The sequence below is a fragment of the Piliocolobus tephrosceles genome, chromosome 3 (assembly GCF_002776525.5).
Source record: "Piliocolobus tephrosceles isolate RC106 chromosome 3, ASM277652v3, whole genome shotgun sequence".
NCBI classification, from domain to species: domain Eukaryota; kingdom Metazoa; phylum Chordata; class Mammalia; order Primates; family Cercopithecidae; genus Piliocolobus; species Piliocolobus tephrosceles.
This window is the reverse complement of record NC_045436.1, coordinates 160,644,221-160,666,608: the sequence shown is the minus strand read 5'-3', so window position 1 is coordinate 160,666,608 and position 22,388 is coordinate 160,644,221. Positions and strand designations below refer to the sequence as shown.

Here is a 22,388-nt window from a genome sequence, read left to right as displayed (position 1 = left end):
TTCTCTACTTTTCTCTACCATCCATCAGGAACTCCTACTCGTTCAATCTTCAACACAAACCTAGACTCTAACCATTTCTTACTACCTCCATTGCCACCATCTAGCTCTCAGCCAATATCACTTCTTAACCACTATAAAAGGCTCCTAACAGGTATCCATCCAGCTTCTGCCTTTGCCCCCCAATCTATTATCAAAACAGCAATCAATGTGAGCATTCAAAGCATATCAGATCATTCTACTCAATTCAAACCTCCAGTGGTTCCCTATTTCAGTCAGAGTATGAGGCACAGACCTTACAGTGGCCTAAAAGGCCCCACATGATCAGCCCCACCCTCATTACCACCCTGACCTCAACTCCCACAGTTCTCCTCCTTGCTCTTTTTGCTGCAGCCACAATGGCCTCCTTGCTGCTTCTCAAATACACAAGGTCCACATCTGGCCTAGAGTCCTGATACTGGCTTTCTGCCTGAAACGCACTTCACCATCATATGTGTATACTCCCCTCAAACTTCAAGTTCACTGAAATGTCAGGGTATTGGGCTAGGCACAAAGGCTCACGCCTGTAATCCCAGCACTCTAGGAGGCCAAGGCAGGTGGATCACGTGAGGTCAGGAGTTCAAGACCAGCCTGGCCAACATGGCAAAACCCTGTCTCTACTAAAAATACAAAAACTAGCCGGGCATGGTGGCACATGCCTATAATCCCAGCTACTCAGGAGTCTGAGGTGGGAGGATCTCTTGAACACAGGAGGCAGAGGTTGCAGTGAGCCAAGATCACGCCACTGTACTCTAGTCTGGTGGAGAGACTCTGTCTTCAAAAAAAAAAAAAAAAAATACAGTCACCTTCTCAACGAGCCCTGCCCTAACCACTATATTTAAAAATCAGTTCCCACCACCACCTCATCATCCTAAATTCTCCTTAATCTTGCTTTTTACTATAGCATTTATCACCTTCAAGCAAACTTTGTAATTTCTGTGTTATGTTGCCTGTTTATTGCTGGTTTCCCCCATAGGCAATGTGTGTCACCCAAGAGCAAGTATCTTTATCTACTGTATTGACTGCTATATCTATCTATATCTATATGCCTGACACATTACATGTGGTCAATAAACACATAGTAAGTTAAATATTTACTCAATGAATCTTATCCCACATTCAACTTTACCTTTGCATTTCCATACTTTAGACTCCAGTATTTAAAATGGGCTTATTCAGATGCAGGGAAGAAACCCAAGACAGCTTGATAAGGGTAAAAATGGGTATGAGGTAACATGAAACTGAAGAGACCATTGTGTTAAAAAGAGAAACTCAAATTTACAAAATGTCTAATTTATATTACCAATATGCCTTATACTGGATTACTAAATTACAGGCCAGTTCTCATGATTACTATGTCCAAAGTCCAGAAAGTAACTCTTTTAAGAAATATTCCAGAGTCTTTTAAAACTAAAAGTGGCCTGAGATGTCAATTGTGTCTTTCACAAATGAAATGGGGAAATAAAATCTTTAAAACTTTTCCAGGACGAAATGACTAGTTATAGGAGAGCTAAGAACCACTGGCATCTGAAACAACTAAACTCTCATATAAGCAGATGACAGGGTTTCCTCATCTATAGAGAGTTGTCATCTGACATATGGATCTGGTTCCTTGAAAGATTTGCCACAGTCTTCTCTTGGCTACAACAATCTACGACCATGAATGATTACAATTTGGAGTTCATAAAACCAGAGTTTTATTCTTATTGTATAAAAATTCATTGTCAGACTTCCTGAAATATAATTCATTCACATATAGTAAAATTCAGGGTGTCTGTTTTTTTAGTGCCCACTTCTTTGAATTTTGACAAATGTATACAGTCATGAAACCACTACCACTATCATGACATAAAACGTTTCATCACCCTAAAAAGTTCCCTCCCCAATCCCTAGCCTTTAGCAACCATTAATCTTTCTTCTTTCCTTATATTTTTTACCTTTTCCAGGATGGCATATAAATGAAACTGTACAATATGTAGCCTTTTGAGTCTGGCTTCTTTCACATAGCATAATGCATTTGAAAGTCATTATCTTATTGCATATTTCGGTACATTAGCCATTCTAAAAGGTGTGTAGTGGTATTTCATTGTGGTTTTAAATTTGCATTTCCCTAATTACTAATAACATTGAGCATCTTTTCCTATATCACACAGATCTTAAGAAATGTCCTCACAATTAAACAATTACTTTCCCATGGAATGAATTAGTAGGGGAAGGAGGACCGGGGTAAAACAGAGCACAAGATTTTTAAACTTGTTATGTATTCATCCTAAGGCTATGAGAAGATCTATGACATAATACATACGAAAATGCTTTAGAATATATAAAGTACTATTGTAAATATAAGGGACTACAATTGTTATTAAGTGCTGGAAAGTTATCAGATTTAAAAACTGCACCAGAGGATTCACTCTCTCCCAGATAGAAGATGAATAAAACCCTGCCTGCCCTAGCTATACGATCTCTGTCTTTTGGAGGTGTCCTGAATTAAGCTAGCTGTGTTGGAGATAAAGTCCTGTTTTCAAGTATAAATGTAACTTCTTCTCACAGCCAATATAACCAATGAGTTCAGCATTCAATAGTGACAAGAAATAGGTCGGGAGTGGTGGCTCATGCCTGTAATCCCAGCACTCTGGGAGGTTGAGGCGGGTGGATCATGAGGTCAGGAGTTGGAGACCAGCCTGGCCAATTTTTAGTCTCTACTAAAAATACAAAAAATTACGCGCCTGTAATCCCAGATACTCGGGAGGCTGAGGCAGGAGAATTGATTGAACCCGGGAGGCGGAGATTGCAGTGAGCCAAGATTGTGCCATTGCACTCCAGCCCAAGACTCCTCTCAAAAAAAAAAAAAAGACAAAAGATAAATTTACTATTTTAGTATAAAAAGATAGAGCTAACTTCTGACCTGGTTCTTCCTCCTGTGACTGACATCTCACCCCTAAACAATTTTCACATTTCTAAAAACTAAAAGGATGACTTGTCCATTTGTCTTTTAAGAGCTTCTACCTTTAAGTGATAAATGAATTGAATTTTACTGAATAAGAGTCCCTAATGCAGGAGTTTCTAAAAAGTAAATAAATAAAAGTAAAATCACCTAACCAAGATTCCTCGTAATATCTGGATAGACAGGCTGACAAAAACTAATAGGAAACTGAATAACAGATCTGAAGAAATAGTGTCAGACCATACTAGATGTCTCCTTCCCAATGCAAGAAACCAATAGGCAGAAACATCAATGATTTGGAGCACGGTTCTAGTGGAGAGTGTTATTTGATAACTAAAGGGAAAGCTTACCTTTCTTTCTTTTAGTAGCTTTTTGTAGCCATTTGATCCAAGTGACAATAAAGTAATAAGCACATCTAAAGAAGGTGAAGCTGAAGCTCTTCCTGAAATAAGAAGGATAAGTTACATTAAGAAGATGGGGCGGGGTGGGGTGGGGGGGGTAGCTGTGGAAATTAAGATTTATTACAGTAGCCTATGTACAAATGGATTTTTGTTAGTTACTTTTTCTGAAAAGCAACTTATTTATTTACCTGGATACATCTTGCTGATTTCCTGAATGAAGGAATCATTAAAGCCAGCAATTATAGCGCCACCTACTGGAACCATAAAATTTTTGTCCAAGCTCTGAACAAAAGCATCTATTCTACCAACTCGAGCTCCCTAGAATCAATATAGTATTACATATTAGTTGCTAGGAAAACAGACAACTACTATTAACAAATAAATACCACAACAAAAAATTATAACTATTTGAGTTAATTAATATATTGGCCTGATTTAACCATTTCATGATATATACATGCATCAAAACATCAAATTGTACACCGTAAAAATACACAATTTTTGTCAACTCTACCTTAGAAAAATAAACACCATTAAAACAACGCACAGAAAAACCAACCAAAAATTTTTATTTTTATTTTCTTTGTAATAGTGCCAAGAAAACGTTTTTAAGTATTAAACCAAAATTTTTAATGGTGCTGCTTATATATGGAACTTTAAGTTTACAACGTGCTTTCACACATAAATCATTTAATTTTCACAACAACTCTGTGAGGCAAGCACGATTTCAGTATCAGCTCAGGTGGGAACTTTAATGAAACAAAATTTTACACCTTAAAATTTGATAAGAAAGAATGGATTCGGCCGGGCGCGGTGGCTCACGCCTGTTATCCCAGCACTTTGGGAGGCCAAGGCGGGCGGATCATGAGGTCAGGAGATCGACACCATCCTGGCTAACATGGTGAAACCCCATCTCTACTAAAAAAACAAAGAATTAGCCAGACGTGGCAGCATGCGCCTGTAGTTCCAGCTACTCGGGAGGCTGAGGCAAGAGAATGGCGTGAACCCAGGAGGCAGAGCTTGCACTGAGCCGAGATCTCGCCACTGCACTCCAGCCTGGGCGACAGAGCGAGACTCCATCTCAAAAAAAAAGACAACGGATTCATCCCATGCATCTCATCTGTGCTCCTTTTTGACAACAAATGTCTACAATGGGTTCTATAACTATTAAGTGGTTTTAAACACCCTCTGTAAGTTCGAGGGTGGCCACCATAACCTAAGGGACAATAACCATCCGAGTTGCCAAACAGTTAATTATACGCGTGCCTCTCTTTAATGCTTGCACAATCTACTACCTGTATGACCATTTTGAGCACTCAGATAACAAAAAAGAAATGCAAAGTTTTACATTTAACATCACTTAATGGAAATTTTATTTGTATACTCTTGGCAAGTTTAGAAGCAATGTTTCTACGTAACTCATGCTCCCTAATATTGTAAACTTAGATGACTTCATTCCACTGCAAATGAACTTCCAGTGAAAATCTAATAGTCTGGTGAAAAACTGAATACTTACCTACTAGAAATGTAAAACTAAGTTCGGTCCTCATCCAACACAGTCTATGACCTTCTGTCTAATGTGCTTCAATTTTCTCCTCTTAAAAATAGAGATACTATCTAAATTACAACTAAGATAGTCTTTTCCTTTATCTGTAGCCACAGATTTTCAATCTGTATTCACAATCTGCATTCCTATTAATATTATAACCATATCTGACCTTCATTTTCACACCTTGGTATCTGAGGGAGAATAGAAGGAGCAGATAGCTGGCCTAATCTAAGAGTCCAGATCCAGGCAACAGGTGGAAGCACCTGAAGCAGGGAAGAGGAGCAGCTGCTCTGGAGGCCATTATACACCTGTTCAATTCTTAACCTTCCTCTTCCTCTTCTAATTTCCTAATAAACCATGATCAGAGAAAATCTCCCCATATCACAGGAAAACAGAGAGACGCATATAAGACTAATAGAATAAAAAAAAAAACACTGGAAAACATGCGAAGTAGCAGCACATAAAAATAAGTGAAACAGTGAAAGTTGCCTTTGTATTAATATTTTAGTACTGTCCAAGGCCTCCTGAGAGAACCAGGAACCTAAATTGGAAGGAGAAATACTAGAGGAATCAGTGCACCAGACTTTGTTAGAACCCTTCCATCACTAAAACACAGAAAGCATTTAAAAAGCAGCACATTCTATGGCAAGAAAACAAACAGGCCAGACCCAATCTCAGAAATGGTACAGAGCCCCCTTTTTTCAGCTACATCTAAGTCACCAGTACGTGCTCTAAAATCCACTCTCAAAATACATCTGAATAAAAGCATTTATTACCACCTTCACGACTACCACCCTGGCCAGAGCCACAAACAAATCTCGTATGAGTTGCTGCAACAGTTCACTCTTGCCTCCCTACAGTCTATTTCCCACATAGCATGTCCTTCTTTCCTGCTTGAAATCCTTCCATGGCCAATGATCACACCAAGAATAAAATCCCAAACTCTTAACACACCTCAAAGCTCTACAACCACTGTTCACTTTGTTCATTATGGTTCAGCCATACTGGCCTCCTTGCTATTTCTCACATTCCAAGCACACTCCTCCCTCAGAGTCTTGGCTATTAGCTTCTGTCTAGAATCTCTCTCTCTAGAGAGCTGCAAAGCCTCCTCCTTCATGTCATTCAGAGCTCCATTCACATGTACTTCTTGAAGAGCACTTCCTAGATCACTCCATCTAATGACATCCATCCTCCCAAAATACCAGAGCATTTATCCAAGACTTGTCACACTCAAGGTTTACTCTCTGCTTTCCCACAAAAAATAGAATGCTCCATGAGGGTTCAAGATTTTGTCACATTCACTATTTCATCTCCAGTTCCTACCCTGGTGCCTGGTACCCAAGTAGGAACCCAGAAAGTATTTGTTGAATGAAGAGGCAATTAGGTTTGTGAATAAACAGTAGTAACACCTACTTCTCTCAAATTCTTAATAGGCAAAGTTGCCACTTCCCACACTTTTGGAGCTTTATAATCTATTCTGACTCAAAATAATTAGTCTTATACACATATTTTTGTGACTCTACTATATCCCTCTCCATTAATCTATCCTAACATCCATAATAAATGAATCTCTTAAATTCATTTTAGTAAATATAAACAAAAATATAGGTTATTCAAAACTAATTTCCCTGGGGGGGCTACATGAGCATACAGAATACTCTATAGGCTCAGCATTAAGCCATTCTAGGGTCTCACCTTAAAAATAAAAAAGTTAAAAACATAATGTTAAAACAATAAAAATAAAAAACCATTTTATTTATAGTTTTCCTTCATTGATTGATTATTGCAATATTATTTTCTCAAGTACTTTAGTACTTTGTTTTTTAACAGAAAAATGGGACTTTGGAGTCACACTGAACTAGATGGGCTATTTTGTAGCTATAGGACCTTGGGCAAGTCACTTAATCCCACTTATTTTATTTCTCCATGTGCAAAATGGGAATATGAAGTACACTTAAATTGTCAGGATTCAGTTAATAACTTTAAAAGCCTAATAGGATGCCTGACACAAGGAAAGTGTGTAGTAAATGGTATATATCAACAATAAGGACTATTGAGATGAATTAAAGCTAACTTTAATTTTTTAGAATGTCATAAAACAGCAACCTGCACTCAACAAGACTCAAGTATTCACTTGATTTAAATCAACAGTGCCACAACCTCTTTTGGTGAAGGCCAATTTGGGAAAAATAGAATGCTTATATATTTGCTTTTTTTGTTTTAAAGAAATGTCCATTTTAGTAAGTTCTAATGCTCAATAGCACAGTACAGTGACTATAGTTAACAACAATGTAATTGTATATTTCAAAATACCTAGAAGAGAGGATGTGAAATGTTCCCAACACAAAAGGAGGTAATAAATGCCAGGTAATGGATAGCCTAAATACTCTGACTTAATCATCCCACAATCTGTACATGTATAAAAATATCATATGCACTCCATAAATATATCTAAATATTATGTATCAAAGAAATTTTTTTAAAGAAATATCAACTTCAGAAGGTAATATATTATCTGCAACAATATCTGCATTTAAAAGTTTATTTATCCATCTTATAGTTTTATTTTTTGGTTAAAATTTTAGTAAAACCACCTCACAAATGCAGAGAGGTAATGACAAAGCAGAGTATTAGGGATATGCAACTCCAAGGGCACCTTTCTTATTGTATTTTGGAGCTCTTTTTTTTTTTAGGCGGAGTCTCGCTCTGTCACCCAGGCTGGGTGCAGTGGCGCTATCTCGGCTCACTGCAAGCTCCGCCTCCTGGGTTCATCCCATTCTCCTGCCTCAGCCTCCGCAGTAGCTGGGACTACAAGTACAAACCACCACACCACCCAGATAATTTTTTTTTTTAATTTTAGTTTTGTAGAGATGGAGTCTCGCTTTGTTGCCCAGGGAGGTCTCAAACTCCTGGCTTCAAGTGATCCACAAGCTTCAGCCTTCCAAAGTGCTGGAATTACAGAGATGAGCCACCACACCCAGCCTCTTTTAGTTTTAATGTCTTCAAGTGCACCACCAAGTTTTCTAGTATTTAAAAATAAGTTGTATCATTAAAATGATCATTATGAAAACTTTATAGGCATCTGAAGGTACAGAAATATAACACTGAAAAAATTACATGTACACAATGAATGTAACTATGTAAAAACAATATGCATACAAAAAGAGAAAAAGTAAATACATAGATTGTTAAGGATATTTGTTAGGGTAATAGCGTTATGAGTGATCTTCTACTCCTTCCTCATTTTCCTAAACTTTTAGTAATGCTGATGGTATTTGACTTTTAAAAGAAAAGAAGCTGCTAAAAATTACAGAGAAGAAGAGCAACGGGGAAAGGGAAAGGAGGAATAAAAATCAATCACTGAAATAAAATGTTTTTCAAGATTTCCAGTGTAGAAAATAGTACACCCTTCCTCTATGACTATACAAATTAGATATAACCTAGTCTAGAATAAGTGAAGAAGCCTTAAAAAGTTAAGGAATAACGAAAAGAAATACCAAGGAAATGGTAAACAGTCTTTCCCTAAAGGTTTTAAGAAATCCCGACACACCATGCCTACAACCCACTGAACCTCTGGACTTGCTACATAAGTTAATCCATTTCCTTAATGGTTTAAGCCAACTTGAGTTGGGTTTCTGTTACTTGCTGCCAATGACATCCTAACTGATACAAAGTTGAGTAAAGAAATTAAGCAAATCAGCGATTACTACTTCATATAAACCACATTTATGTAAAAGATGATACTAGTATATGAAAAATAATATAGAAGACAAAAAACTGTACTAGATAGTATCTATTGTTTCAGAGCATTTACCATATTGGAGCAGGCCACAGGTAATCTGTGAATAACTTATGCCCACATAACACAAATCACATGTATGTCAAAACTGAACGCGTATATTAACATCATTATGCACACAAACTATGTAGTGCATATCATATGTGCATAAATACAATAATTCATTTATTCACTGACTTTGTTCAGTAACCAGTTATTAATTGTCCATTATGTACCAGATACTGTCTTAAGTACTGAGGGCACAGCAGTGAACAAAACAAAGTTCTATCCCAACAGAACCTTAACTATAATTACTGTCAATAACAAACATTATATCAAATGGTGATAAGTGTTCTGGAGAAAAATAGCAAGGAGTCATCAATAATAAGAAACATCATTATTTTATATGTCACTACGTAAAAAAAAAAAATTGCCTATTAACATTGTAAGACACCACTGATTATAAGACATCACAATTTCAGACGTCAAAATGCAGAACACTGCATCTTAAAATCAATGAACATGGTAAAAAAAGCAAAAAGAGGGATAGAAAACGCTAGCAAGGACTGGGCACAGTGGCTCACACCTGTAATCCAAGTACTTTGGGGGGCAGAGGTGGGAGGCTGGCTTGAGCCCAGGAGTTTGAGACCAGCCTGGGCCACATGACAAAATCCCATTTCTAGAAAAAATACAACAAGTTGGCTGAGTGTGATAGTGCACACCTGTGGTCCCAGCTACCCGGGAGGCTAACGCAGGAGGATGACTTGAGTGTGGGAGGTTAGGCTGCAGTGAACTGTGGTTGCACCACTGCACTCCAACCTGGACAACAGAGTGACACCCTATCTCAAAAAAATAAAAAAGTAGAAAACGCTAGTGAGGAAGGGGGAGGTGTTAGATAGGGTTTGACATGTTTGCCAAAACTGAGTATGTATATTAACATAATTATGCACACAAACTATATAGCCTGTATCATACATGCATAAATAAATACAATATTTCATTTATTCATTCACTTTGTCCAGTAACCAGTTATTGATTGTCAATAATGACAATCATTGATAGAGTTTCTGAGGAAGTCTCACTGACAAAAAGAAAACTACGCAACTCTCTAGAAGAGCAATCCAGTGAGTGGGATGAGCAACAGCAAAGGCCTGGAAGTGCAGGCATGTGACAAAATGGAAAAAAAGTAAGGCAGCAAGGGTGGCTGGAGCACAGCAAGCAAAAGGAAAGCAGAAAATGAAATCAGCAAATCAGCAAAGGCCTGAATACATAAAGCCCTTGTAGGTCATAGTTCTTACAAGTGACATGGGAAACAAAGACATATTTTCAAAAGTAGAACCTCAAACAAACGAACACGATCTAGCTGATGCTTTAAAAAAAAATACAAAAATCTGCCAATTCCATAGCTTTATACTAGAATGTTTATAAATGAAGTCACTTCTAGTCTAAGATAATAAGGTACAATAATTCCTTACATACAGAATAAATCACATATTTTTAAAAATGATATAATCCAGTATATTAGAAAAATGAGAATCCTGGTAATGAAACAGTCTCAGAAAGTTAAAAGCTAAACTACTAAAGTATTTCTATGTTGATTCTAGCCTACCAAAGCTATCAGTCCAATTACCACCACAGTACCAAAGAATAATGACTTTTATTGAGATTATCAGATGTAAGTTCCTAACACAACCTGAAGCAGATGGTCATAAATAACTGTTTTTACTGTATCCAATTGCAAGAAAAAGTAATAATCCTATAATATGTTAAAATGAATCTGTCCTTGACATATATATTTTAAACTCTCTTACCTGCTGAATGAGGTGCATACACTTTGAAGACTGCACTCCATAAGCATTATTGACTATATGTGGAATGCCATAATTAGCACAAATCACAGCCAGTTCTTCTAATCTATAAACGTAAATATTCAATAGAAAGACATACTCACACTGTGCTTTATAAATGCTAGTGCAGAAACTTTTTAAAAAATTTAATAGTTATCCTTAATGTACACCAAGAGAAAAAAACGACAAACACTGAAATTTCTATTGCAGTATTTTGACATGTAATACAGCAGCTTGGAAATACAGAGCAAGCTCTTTTGAATAAACCTTAAAAGGCTTTTAAATTAATGTTATCAATATATGAAAAAAATACAAAAATTTATGTAGATGGTAAATCATTTTAAAATTAAAAATTCCCTAAATAGAAAGCCAGAAGATTTATTTATAATGACCCCTCACAAGGTGGTATGCTCTTTTTTTTCACTTTTGTTTGCTTACTATACTGAAGCTAGTATCTGCAAAATAATTAGCATATCTGGAATCTTAAGAAATCTTACATTAAACATCTCATAAAATAAAAAATGCATACTCAAATAGACTTTAATGTATTAAAAAATACAGAACATTAAAATGTGTCATTACCAAAATAACTAACATTTTCCAACAACTTGGATACTGAGGAATCTTTTAAATAGCTCCTGGTTTTAAATCCACCCTTATCTACTCCTACTTTTTCATTTTACACCTCTCATATTAATCTGAGTCTAACTTTATGCAAAGTAAGGTAACAAATTTCAGTGGCAGCATAATAAATAGATGTTCTTTCACAAAGCTAAATACTTCCTGTGACTGAGCTCATCTTTAATAGAAATGTCTTCATGCTATGAAACTAAAACTAAATCCGATGTTTTAGTAAAACTATTAAAAAGTTTTCTTTCTAAAGTATAAAGAATTTGAAAGCATTTTTATACAAGTAAAGTCCTTTTTGACAGGATATATTTCAAATACATAGTCTGAATTACCGATTTATGCATAATACATGTACTATTTCTAGTAGATGTCATTAATATATTTTTAACTGTAAGTAGGAACACCATTATGTTCATCTGTTACAAGTTTTCTTTTTTTTATCCAGTTTGCCTCAGACCAAAAACAAGTTATCAATTTGCTTGCCTGAAGTCTTACGAATTAAAAACTCATTTTATCATTCATTTTCACAAACCCTACAAATTGATATAGAAATCCTTCTTGTTACTTCAAACTAATCAGATGATGTTTTTAACAAAATAGACCTTCTGGGATACACACAAGTATTTTCTTCATAAAATAAAAGGCACTTTCATATGTCTGTGTTCTAATGAAAATATTCCTTAATAAAAAACTTTGAAAATAAGGCTCCATTAACATTAAGCTCTATTTTTAAAAGAAAAAAAGTAACTTGAGAGTACTTTTAAATAATCTGAATTACCTAAATCTGTTAATGGTTAGGGTGTGTTTAAAAAACAAATGTATTAAATGAAAGGAGAAGTAGAAAAAATATTTTTCCTATGTATCAAATTGTTTTCTAACTTAGAAGCCAATTTAACGTGTTTATCAGTTAGAAGAAATAACACCCTTCTTTTTTGCAACACTTCCCTTAAGTGAATTTCCTCTACTTTTTGTCTAATTAACTAATAAAAACAAAATGTATACTGTACCCAAAAAATTAAGACTATAAAGGAATGAAACTTGATGTAAAAAAAATCAAAATGTAGTTTTAAAATTTAATAAAGTCAGAAATTCAAACATTACTGTGCACCACCTTCTTCCTAAACTTCACTCTTATTCAGAAATATTCATTACACAACAGTGACAAACGAGAATTTTTCTGACTGATAAAAAGCTTTATTAAATTTTTTCTAAAGGAGATAATACGGGTAAAACACTTAACACTGTGCCAGGCATACTATAAACATTCAAAAGACATTAGTCATAATGAAACAAAAGCGAAGTATCCACAAGGATAAATAATCCAACTAATACAAATATCCATTAGCTGTTTTTCAAAATGCGATTTCTATCACATTAAAAATTTTATATATATCAAAACCACTAATAAAGAACGATGTTTATTTAATATTTCAATATAAATTTGAAATCTGGTAAGTAATGAATAAACCACAGCAGCATATGCAAAGTAATCTTAAAATAGAGTTCACAGGCTCATGAATGTAGCAAGGTAAATTTTTAAGAGCACAGTTAAAAAATTGTCTCTTACAATCTGCCTATAAGATAACAAAAGCCAACATGGCATTCATTACTGCCAAATAATGTACTTCCATGAATTAAAACCAAGGTATAACTTGACGCTACAAGAAAAGCCCAAAGTCAATATAGTTCCTACGAATTATTTACCCCTTCCATTCGAAATGTTAAAATGAAACAAAAAAAAAATTGTAGTCAAAAACAGAAATCTGTATTACTAGACCTGAGCCTATTACATTTTCAGAATAAAAATGTGTGGCTATCCTTTAAAAGAGTAAACCTTTGCTTTTTCTTTCCTTTTTGCTTTTATTTTCTTAAATATTTGTATTATTCTCAAAATGCAGACGATGACAACCACCATGCACACATAAGTATACATCTGAGTTAATCTTCCAATTACAGAAATTTGAAAGTAAACAATCCTAAATTTTTAATTTATTAATACTGATAGCAATGAAAAGAAATAAACTCAACATTTAGCTTAGAAAAGAAACTTCCATTAAATAATAAGAAAAAACATGCTAAGAGATCAGAAACAGGACAAAGAGCAAGAAAACAGAGACGGTCTGCATCTACTCAAGTGATAAAGGGAGCTCCCCACCCTGTACTAGTTGTTTTCCCTTGTTCTATTTCAAATGGTTGTTTTCCCAAGCCATTATGCTATTTCTTCACAAGGTCAATCTATTCTCTTAGAACAGACCATTCACCTATTTATTATGAAGTGTTATTTAAGCATATTTGAGAATTAGTATATCGTATTTTATTTAAAAGACTGATAAACAGCTAAAGGACAATATTCACAAATCATTTACCTATCAGGCACCCTTGGAGCAAAACAGGATGTAGTAGAATGAATACACAGAATGTAATCAGGCCCAAGTTCCTGGACTTTAGCCTCTACTGCTTTCAGGTCTGTACGCAGCTCGTCACCCTCCAAAACATTTTCTATCACCACAGGCTCAAAACCTAACCAAACCAACCAGAAAAAAACTGTTAGTGTGAACTAAAATAAGGGAAGATCCTGAAACTCTAGGAAGCATGCTATTCTACACAAGAACTCTTAATATTTATTTTGGTAGATTAACCTCCTCTGGTAATAAATACACGGCTCAGTACTGGTATTAGTCAAAGGCAGGTCAAAATAATGTGACAGACGACTACACAATTTTAGGACCATAAGTCTATTTAACACTAGGATATGACAAGAATGAATTCTAGAAAGTAAGGAAAACAAATGTTAGATATCTAGAGAAGTAATAACATGGACACTTATGACAAAAAGGATCACTTTAATCCAGTTCAATTTCAATCCACAGAAAAGTAAGTCCACTCATTCTCTGGCAATACTTCTGTTTTATTTTAAAGTTCACTTTATTTCAGAGATGGACATTAATAATAATACAATTCACTTGCTGAAACAAATCACAATCATCTACTCAATGTTTTACCTCTAAAGAAAAACGTAATAAATTTCAGCAGCCTAAGGATCACTGATCCATCACATAGCCTACAAAAGCCTCCTATGAAAACAAAATGTATACAGTAAATTTTGCATAAAGATAAAAAGTGTTTCCACATTTTTCAATTAAAACAGCACACTTAACTAGTATATAAGCAAAGGCCCGGCAACAAATAATAATTATGGAACCATATATATTTAGGTATCCATAAACTTAAAAGTTGTATAAAGTAATACAAACATTAAATTTTGTCACACTTATTTTACCACAATTTTTTCTTTTAAAAAAGCAATAGGGAACAGAGTTAGTTTATTTTTCATTTATCTTTATATAAGAAATTTGAATTTTCTAATTGTGATGTTTAAAACATTATACACAACACTTCTCTTACCTGCAGTGATCATGGATTTAAAGCAGGACTTCTGGTCTATTCGTGGCCATATAATATACTTTGCCTTTGGTCTTTTGTGTCGTAACGTTAAGAAACACAGAGTTAGACTCATGCCAGTTGCCATAGGAACTACAAAGCAGTTGGTTACTGTATGGACACCTACAAATAAGAAGCCAAACAGAAATCTGTTATCCCGCTAAGCACCCAGCATCCTTCTTGAGGAAATAATATATTTCATCTATAAAATACTAAGAGTCGTAGCCCTAGTGCTTCTGTTTCTGTACTCACTCTTGGGAAGCTCAATGCCAAATTCAACTTCTGGGCTTATGGCTCTGATTTTCTATCTTATTCTAAGGACTTTTTATTTTTAGAAAAAGTCTTTTCAAAAGTCACTCATACTCTTTTTGGAAAGGGGCAATAATAAGGAAATCGTCAATAGTGTGTGTGTGCGTCCAGTCAGCCAAAAGCATTATGATTAAGATCGTACATACCAGCCAGCTTTATAATGTCCAGGACCAAAGAATTGGTAATTTTGTTCAAAAGGCTAGAGCCTGCAGCTTTTGGTTGCACAGCAGAAATATCACCCGATCGTCCAATGCCATGAATGAACCTAAGCAAAAAATGGGCCAAAAACTGGACAAATACATTCAGCATTCTAAGTAATACAATGTACAAATATGCAAATATAGTAACCCAAAAAACACAGGAGCAATATCTGGCTGTTACAGATATATGTCACAAACTATTAATGATGTGGAACTCTCCTACTTAAACTGAAACAACTTCATCAATTATGTTGTGATAGCCAGTTTCCAATGACGGCCACCATCAATTATTATTCTCCCTGTGCCCACATCCTACTCCCACACCAAGAGATGGAGTCTACTTCCTCTCCACTTGAATCTGGGCTGAACTTAGTGACTTGCTTGGCCAGGAAGAATCTAGCAGAAGTGACTGTGAAATTTTCATGCTAGGCAAACCTTCAGATAACTCAACTCTCAGCTAGTATCTGACTGCAACTACATGAGAGACCCAAAGCAATACTCACCCTGCTGAGCCCAGTTAATCCAAAAAACCATGAGAGGTAATAATAAGTAATTGTTTTTTTTTTTTTCTTTTTTTTTTTGAGAGGGAGTCTTGCTCTGTCGCCCAGGCTGGAGTGCAGTGGCCAGATCTCAGCTCACTGCAAGCTCCGCCTCCCGGGTTCACGCCATTCTCCTGCCTCAGCCTCCCGAGTAGCTGGGACCACAGACGCCCGCCACCTCACCCGGCTCATTTTTTGTATTTTTTAGTAGAGACGGGGTTTCACCTTATTAGCCAGGACGGTCTCGATCTCCTGACCTTGTGATCCGCCCGTCTCGGCCTCCCAAAGTGCTGGAATTACAGGCTTGAGCCACCGCGCCCGGCCAATAAGTAATTGCTTTAAGCCACTTAATTTTAGGGTGGTTTGTTCTGTAGCAATAGAAAACTGAAATATATGAAACAATAAATTATCTTTTTTTTTTTTTTCTTTTTGAGACGGAGTCTTGCTCTGTCGCCCAGGCTGGAGTGCGGTGACCCCACCTCAGCTCACTGCAAGCTCTGCCTCCCAGGTTCCCGCCATTCTCCTGCCTCAGCCTCCAGAGTAGCTGGGAATACAGGCGCCTGCCACCATGCCGGGCTAATTTTTTTGTATTTTTAGTAGAGACCGGTTTCACCTTGTTAGCTAGGATGCTCTGGATCTCCTGACCTCGTGATGTGCCCGCCTTGGTCTCCCAAAGTGCTGGGATTACAGGCATGAGCCAACGCGCCCAGCCAAATTATCTTTTTTCTTTCCTTTTCCCCTAATCACACAGTGGGCTAAGTTCCAATGATGGTTCAAATATTGCCTTAATTTTAAAAGAACTATGTGCTCCTAGAAAATCAGTGTGCAAATCTACTCATTTTAAATTAGATGATATTATACGTTGTTTAAAGATACTTCTCAATACTCTTTAAAAAACCCTTTTGTAACCTGAGTAATTTCTAATTGACAGTCAAATATATCAGAAATTCTGTATAGGGAGATTATCGAAGAATACTAATGTACTTCCTCACCACTGAAATCTCATGTACAAAACATTTCCTACATATATTATCAACCATGTTATCAGCGAACTGTTAACTGAAATTTTCATCCAAGTTAGGCACTATCATCAGTTTTGACTGCAGTGATTTTTACTGAAATACAAATTCTACTATGCCCAGGAAATTTTCATTATAATGTAAAAGCATGGAAGAGAGGAGTTTTATCTAAGAGTTTACACTTCATAGAAAGGTTAGTGGACAGAGCAATGAGTGATCATATTTGGAACTACCAATTAAATCATTATCAGAATTGATGAAAAGCTTTCTGCAATAATGCAAAAGAAAAAGTCACTCAATAATCTAATACACCTTTCTCTGTATCTATTGCAACAGAGAGGTATTTATAAAATGGGATTCAGTTTAAAACAAAGTTTAAAGTTCTAACTACAAACCATTCTTTAAAAAAAAAAAACACTGCCAATGTTAGAAAAGAAATATGGAAAACTATAAACAACCTTAATGGATTTTAAACTTTTACAATCAGATATGTTTATTAGGGTAACCATTCCTCAGAAAATGTACAGCCTGTGTTAGTCACCCAGAACCTGACGGGGTAACCCCCACATATTTTTACTCTATTGTCTTTGAAAAGCACCTGCTGAAATAAAATTGTTTCCATCTCCCTGTTGCATTTGGTTTACATATCCATTTGAGCAGGGAAAAAGTGGTTTACAAACAGACATTTGATAATCCAACAAAATGAAAACTACTGCCATTATTTTGAACCAAAAATAAACAAACGATATGTCTCCCATACTACTTAAAAAAAGATACCTGTAATGACGACGAGCAACTAATGAGGATGCCACTCTCCCTTCCCTTTCTCCCACACCACAATTGCCTAAGAAATTGTTGCTGTCCATGATTGCAAGTTCATGTAAAAAGAGTTCAAGTGTACTTTCATCCCAGCCATTCTCTGGACACTTGCCCTTAAAAAACAAACAAACAAACAAAAAACTTATGATTATATTTAATAAAACTATCGTTCTCTAGAACACTACAGGAATACATTTTCACTTTTTAATGTGTATTTTGCCATGCTCCTTGTTTTCTAAAATTCAGCACTATATAGAGACAGCAAGGAGATAAAAAATTTGTACATTTGATTACAACTATTTATAGATTTCGAGAGGTGATGATAAATGCATACAATGAGATTTCCTCAGATATTTAAATTTCCGTAAGCTAAACTAATTGAATACCAATACACCACATCCCCAATGAAGATGCTTCAAATCAGGGCGTTACGATTGGGGCGGGAGGACGTGGAGAAGAGCGGCAGTTGTCAAACTTCAATGAAATATTGGCCAGGCTCCGTAGCTCACGCCTGTAATCCAGCACTTTGAAAGGCCGAGAAGGGCGGATCACTTGAGTCAGGACTTTGAGACCAGCCCGGCCAAAATGGTGAAACTCTGTCTCTACTAAAAATACAAACATTAGCCGGGCGTGGTGGCGGGCGCCTGTAGTCCCAGCTACTCGGGAGGCTGAGACAGGAGAATGGCGTGAACCCGGGAGGCGGAGGTTGCAGTGAGCCGAGATCGCGCCACTGCACTCTAGCCTGGGCGAAAGAGCGAGACTCTGTCTCAAAAAAAAAAAAAAAAAAAAAAAAAAAACATACACACACACAACAAAACTTTTAATGAAATTAAAATTCAGGAACGCTAGCAGGAGGCAGACCTGTGAGGTTCGGCAGAAGCCTCGTGGTTCGAGTTAGCATACAGTGGTCTGCAAACACCCTATGTGCTCTCAGTCGTTGAGCGTGGTGTAAGACGGAGGTGCGAACTTTGCCCTTTCCGCGAATAAAAAAGTACAGTAGGACTTTCCCTCACTTCCGCATCCCGCAGTTAGAAACAGCGGGACTCAAAACACCGACCCCAACACCCCCTCCTGAGAACACCCTTTAGCTTTCACTGGCTTTGGCAAGGCTGAGAAGGCACAGACCGCAGTCGGTCAGCTAAGGCAAGCCAAGCTAAGACAGACTTGGGACTAGTCTCAAGCAGCAAAGAGCTACTGGTGGGGCGGCACCAGCGGGAACGGCGGGCGGAGCCAGAGCCCCGGGGTCGCGGCGGCTGGGGAGGGGACCGACAGCTCGGTACCTTCTCCAGAAGCAGCCGTATGAGGTGCTCATGCGAGCGGCGGGCCTCACAGCCCTGCCGCACATAAGCTGGTGACACCAGCCGCTCGCCCGCCGCGAAGCTCTCGCGGTTCATGACAGCGATGGCGACAGTAGCGAATAAGCGGGAGCACCAGCTCCACACGCCAGACTCACGACGGAACCAGAATGCAACTCGCCTCCTGGACTGTACGGCAGCGCCTTGGGACAAAAAAAACAACAAAAAAAAACTTATTGCTCCTGCACACGCGCAGACCGTCTCAGATGGCGCTCCAGGAGGAAGTTGGCGTATTTGAGCATGCGCGAGGGAGTCCGCGCTTTTAGGTGACTTCAGGCGAAGAAGGTACTGAAATTAGCCCCGCCCCGCTGCAGCTGATTGGTCTGGTTAAACCCTGGTGTTCCTAACGGGAACTTCAGGAAAGGATTTTGCACTTGTGCAGACCGGGCGAGCAGAGTGAGAACTAGGTACGTGGGGTTTTCTAAGTTCTGTGTTCCAGTCCTGTTGGATGGTTGAGATCTGTGCAGGGTCTGTGCTTCCGCCTTATTCAAACCGTTTGTCAGATGCCAGAACCTTCAATCTTTACTTTGATACATTTCCACACTTATAACTGCCACACAACCCCATAGGAAATAGCAGTGCCCCACTCCTTTTCCCCTTTGCACTACGGAATGTTTACATAGCACTTACCACTCACCACGTGACATGCCAGACGTTTGTTTATACATACACACACACAAACACACACACACACGCACCCATGAATGTAAACTCTCTAACCTAACGGCAGGGCCTCGGTTTTTGCTGCGGTGCCCCCTCCCCCGGGCACCTAAAACAGTGCCCAGAATAAAGTAGGGCCTAAAAAAAGAAATTGATATTGAATTAATGAATTAGTTTGACCATTCTGAAACTATCCCCAAGAACATTTTGTAAAATTGATTAAGGGGGAAAAAAATCCAACTAGGCTTATGGCTGCTGTTATTAAGCCAGTTTGCCGTATGGCCGACTTAATTGTATCTGGTTGCTACTTACAACCCCCAGGAGAATGTGGCGCCTATCACAAGACTCTTCATTCTTTTTCTGCTCTATAGATAAAATCTAAGACATTGTGAGAAGATAAGCTTTTGTTTGCATTGCTTCTTTAGGTCCTACATACCAACAAAACTAAGGATGCCAGCTTGTCTGGAAGGCCCAATAAAAAACTGATTCATGGAAGAATGCAGTTGTCACATCCTGATGATTTCATCTCCCTTACCCCAACAAATCGATAACCCCAAATTTTCCAGCCCCTCACCCTCCACAAATCCCCTTAAAAACCTTAGCCTAGAACCCCTTGATGAAACGAATTGAAGCTTGAGAACTCTTCCTGTTTCCTGGCTTGTAACTTGTGATTATTAAAACTCTTTCTCTGCTGCAAGCCTGCTGTCAGAGTATTGGTCTGTTCCTGCACAGCTAACATAGGAACCTGGCAGTCCTGTAACAATTGAACAACCTAGAGGTTCACTGCTGGAGATCCCTGCATTCAGTTTCTTTACAATCTTCATCTTATGTGAGCCTACAGTAATTCCTGACATTGCTTTCACCTGGTGGTATGCCCACTTGCACTGATTCACACCCACTTGCAAGAGCTGATTGTTAAATGTTCAGGAATTTTGTGAGCCAGTTTTTAAATACAGCCACTCAAATATTGTATTAAAAGCCAAAGTAAAAATACTCAAAATTCATCACTTCCTAATTATTTTACATTTTACTATTATCTATGCTCTTCAGGTTATTTACATGCATTTTATCTATATGGTGGAAATTCAATATAATGTTATACTACTGCACATCTTCCAACTCCCCTTTTGATGATGTCACGTTGGCAATGGTGGAAGCATTTACGCCATGGAAATCAGTAAACACTGCAAATCAGGCCCTTACCCTCCAACCCACTCCCCTAGAAGTCAGTTGTTCAACATGCACGAGCTCATCACTGTTTCTACTGCATGTTCCCAGGCATCCAGCTATTAATATATATCAGTCTATTTATGGTATTTGTTGAATTGCATTTCAGTTGTTAATTTTCTGTCTCAACTAGACTGTGAGCTCCTGGTTGACAAGGGCTATATTGAGATCTGTGTTCAAAGCACAGCACTAAATACGTAATAGGTGTTTGATAAATATTTGTTGAATGACATAGACCATTTAACTACTTAAAACTAAACAGAAAGGTAAACCACAAAACAACAAGAATTTAGCTTTCTTTCTAAAATGAGTATTATCTTTCAAACTTTTGGAAACTTGAGTTCTTATTCTCAAAATGCAACTATTTTTGCAACTTTGTCTTTGGAAAAGCCTTCAAAGCTGCTTTGTCAATCACATGCAAAATGTGCAAAAATCCCAAAATTAATCTCATTACTGAATGGACACATCAGGTTTTTGAGCCAGCTTGTTCTCTCACCTTATTCACTATCTTCAGAAAAATGTTTGTCTGTTTCCAAAAATTAATCATTGTCAAGATATGCATTTATTAAAGGTATTCAAAAGATACCAGCTTTGGAAGCAATTTCAAGAGAAGTATTCTAAAATTACTTTCATCCATTCACTCATCCAACAAGTATTTATCCATATCCCCATTTTACAGATGAGGAAAGCAAAGCTCAGGAAGTTTGAGTAATGTATTTAAGGTTATACAACTAGTGACACTAGCAGAATTTGAATCTGTGTGTTCTCGACCTATTTTAAATGATGCTTCATCTTGTAAAGACCATGAGGTTATTCTGATGTTGCCTATCTATTAAAAATAGTATGTAATTACTATTTTAAAATAGTAAATAGTTTGTAATTACTATTTAAAATAGTATGTAATCACTATTTTTAATAATAGTATGTAATTACTATTTTTAATAGATAGGGCAACATCAAAATAACCTCACGGTCTTTACAAGATGAAGCATCATTTAAAATAGGTCCAGAACACACAGGTTTAAATTCTGCTAGTGTCACTAGTTGTATAACCTTAAATACATTACTCAAACTTCCTGAGCTTTGCTTTCCTCATCTGTAAAATAGGGATATGGAAGAGACAGTTACGATGATTAAATGAGAGGTAATTGCTCAATGACATCTTCCCCTTGATAGACAGACTATACAAATGGACAATGGCCAGATCATATATGATAACAGGACTCTCACCCACAACCTCTGTAGCAGCTAACCTTCCAAACCACCACCTCTGCAGCAATCAGCCAAGAATGGTTAAGACTTGGACAATGACTGCCAGCTTCTCTCTTTTATTACTCGCTTCTAACTTAAGACCAACCAGAGAAAGCCAAATATCCTCCTTAAACAAATTACATGAGATGCCCTGTTTCTACTTAGCCAGCCTCTAGCTTCTCCTTGCCAGCACCTCTAATCGGCACACCTGAATTCTTCCCTGTACCTGAATCTTTCACTATAAAGCTTTCCCACTCCCCTGCCTGCCTTTGAGACTCTGACAAATGCAAATGATGGTGACTGACTCCTTTCTCTAGCAAGCTTTGAATTTCCAGTTTTCCCAGAGACTTCAATGAGACATGGTCTGTGCTGTCCATGGCGGT

General features: G+C 37.3%; 1 protein-coding gene across 8 annotated transcripts in view; it reads right to left on the bottom strand.

Moving 5' to 3' along the window:
• SEPSECS (Sep (O-phosphoserine) tRNA:Sec (selenocysteine) tRNA synthase) overlaps nucleotides 1-19,097 on the bottom strand; it is a 53,203-nt gene extending 34,106 nt beyond the window's left edge. For 7 of the 8 annotated variants that reach the window (XR_002733843.3, XR_002733844.3, XR_002733845.3 and 4 more), the window contains exons 1-8: nucleotides 18,793-19,097; nucleotides 17,471-17,625; nucleotides 15,082-15,200; nucleotides 14,591-14,749; nucleotides 13,552-13,705; nucleotides 10,520-10,622; nucleotides 3,570-3,699; nucleotides 3,331-3,422 (exon numbers count right to left, since the gene is read on the bottom strand). Coding sequence is in view for 5 of the 8 variants with exons in the window: in XM_023223034.2 (XP_023078802.1) it covers nucleotides 3,331-3,422; nucleotides 3,570-3,699; nucleotides 10,520-10,622; nucleotides 13,552-13,705; nucleotides 14,591-14,749; nucleotides 15,082-15,200; nucleotides 17,471-17,625; nucleotides 18,793-18,906 (1,026 nt within the window). In the remaining 3 variants the exon portion in view is untranslated. Of the gene's footprint in view, nucleotides 1-3,330; nucleotides 3,423-3,569; nucleotides 3,700-10,519; nucleotides 10,623-13,551; nucleotides 13,706-14,590; nucleotides 14,750-15,081; nucleotides 15,201-17,470; nucleotides 17,626-18,373 lie in introns of all 8 variants that reach the window. The other variant, XM_023223036.1, reaches the window with a different exon arrangement.
• Nucleotides 19,098-22,388: the final 3,291 nt, after the last annotated feature.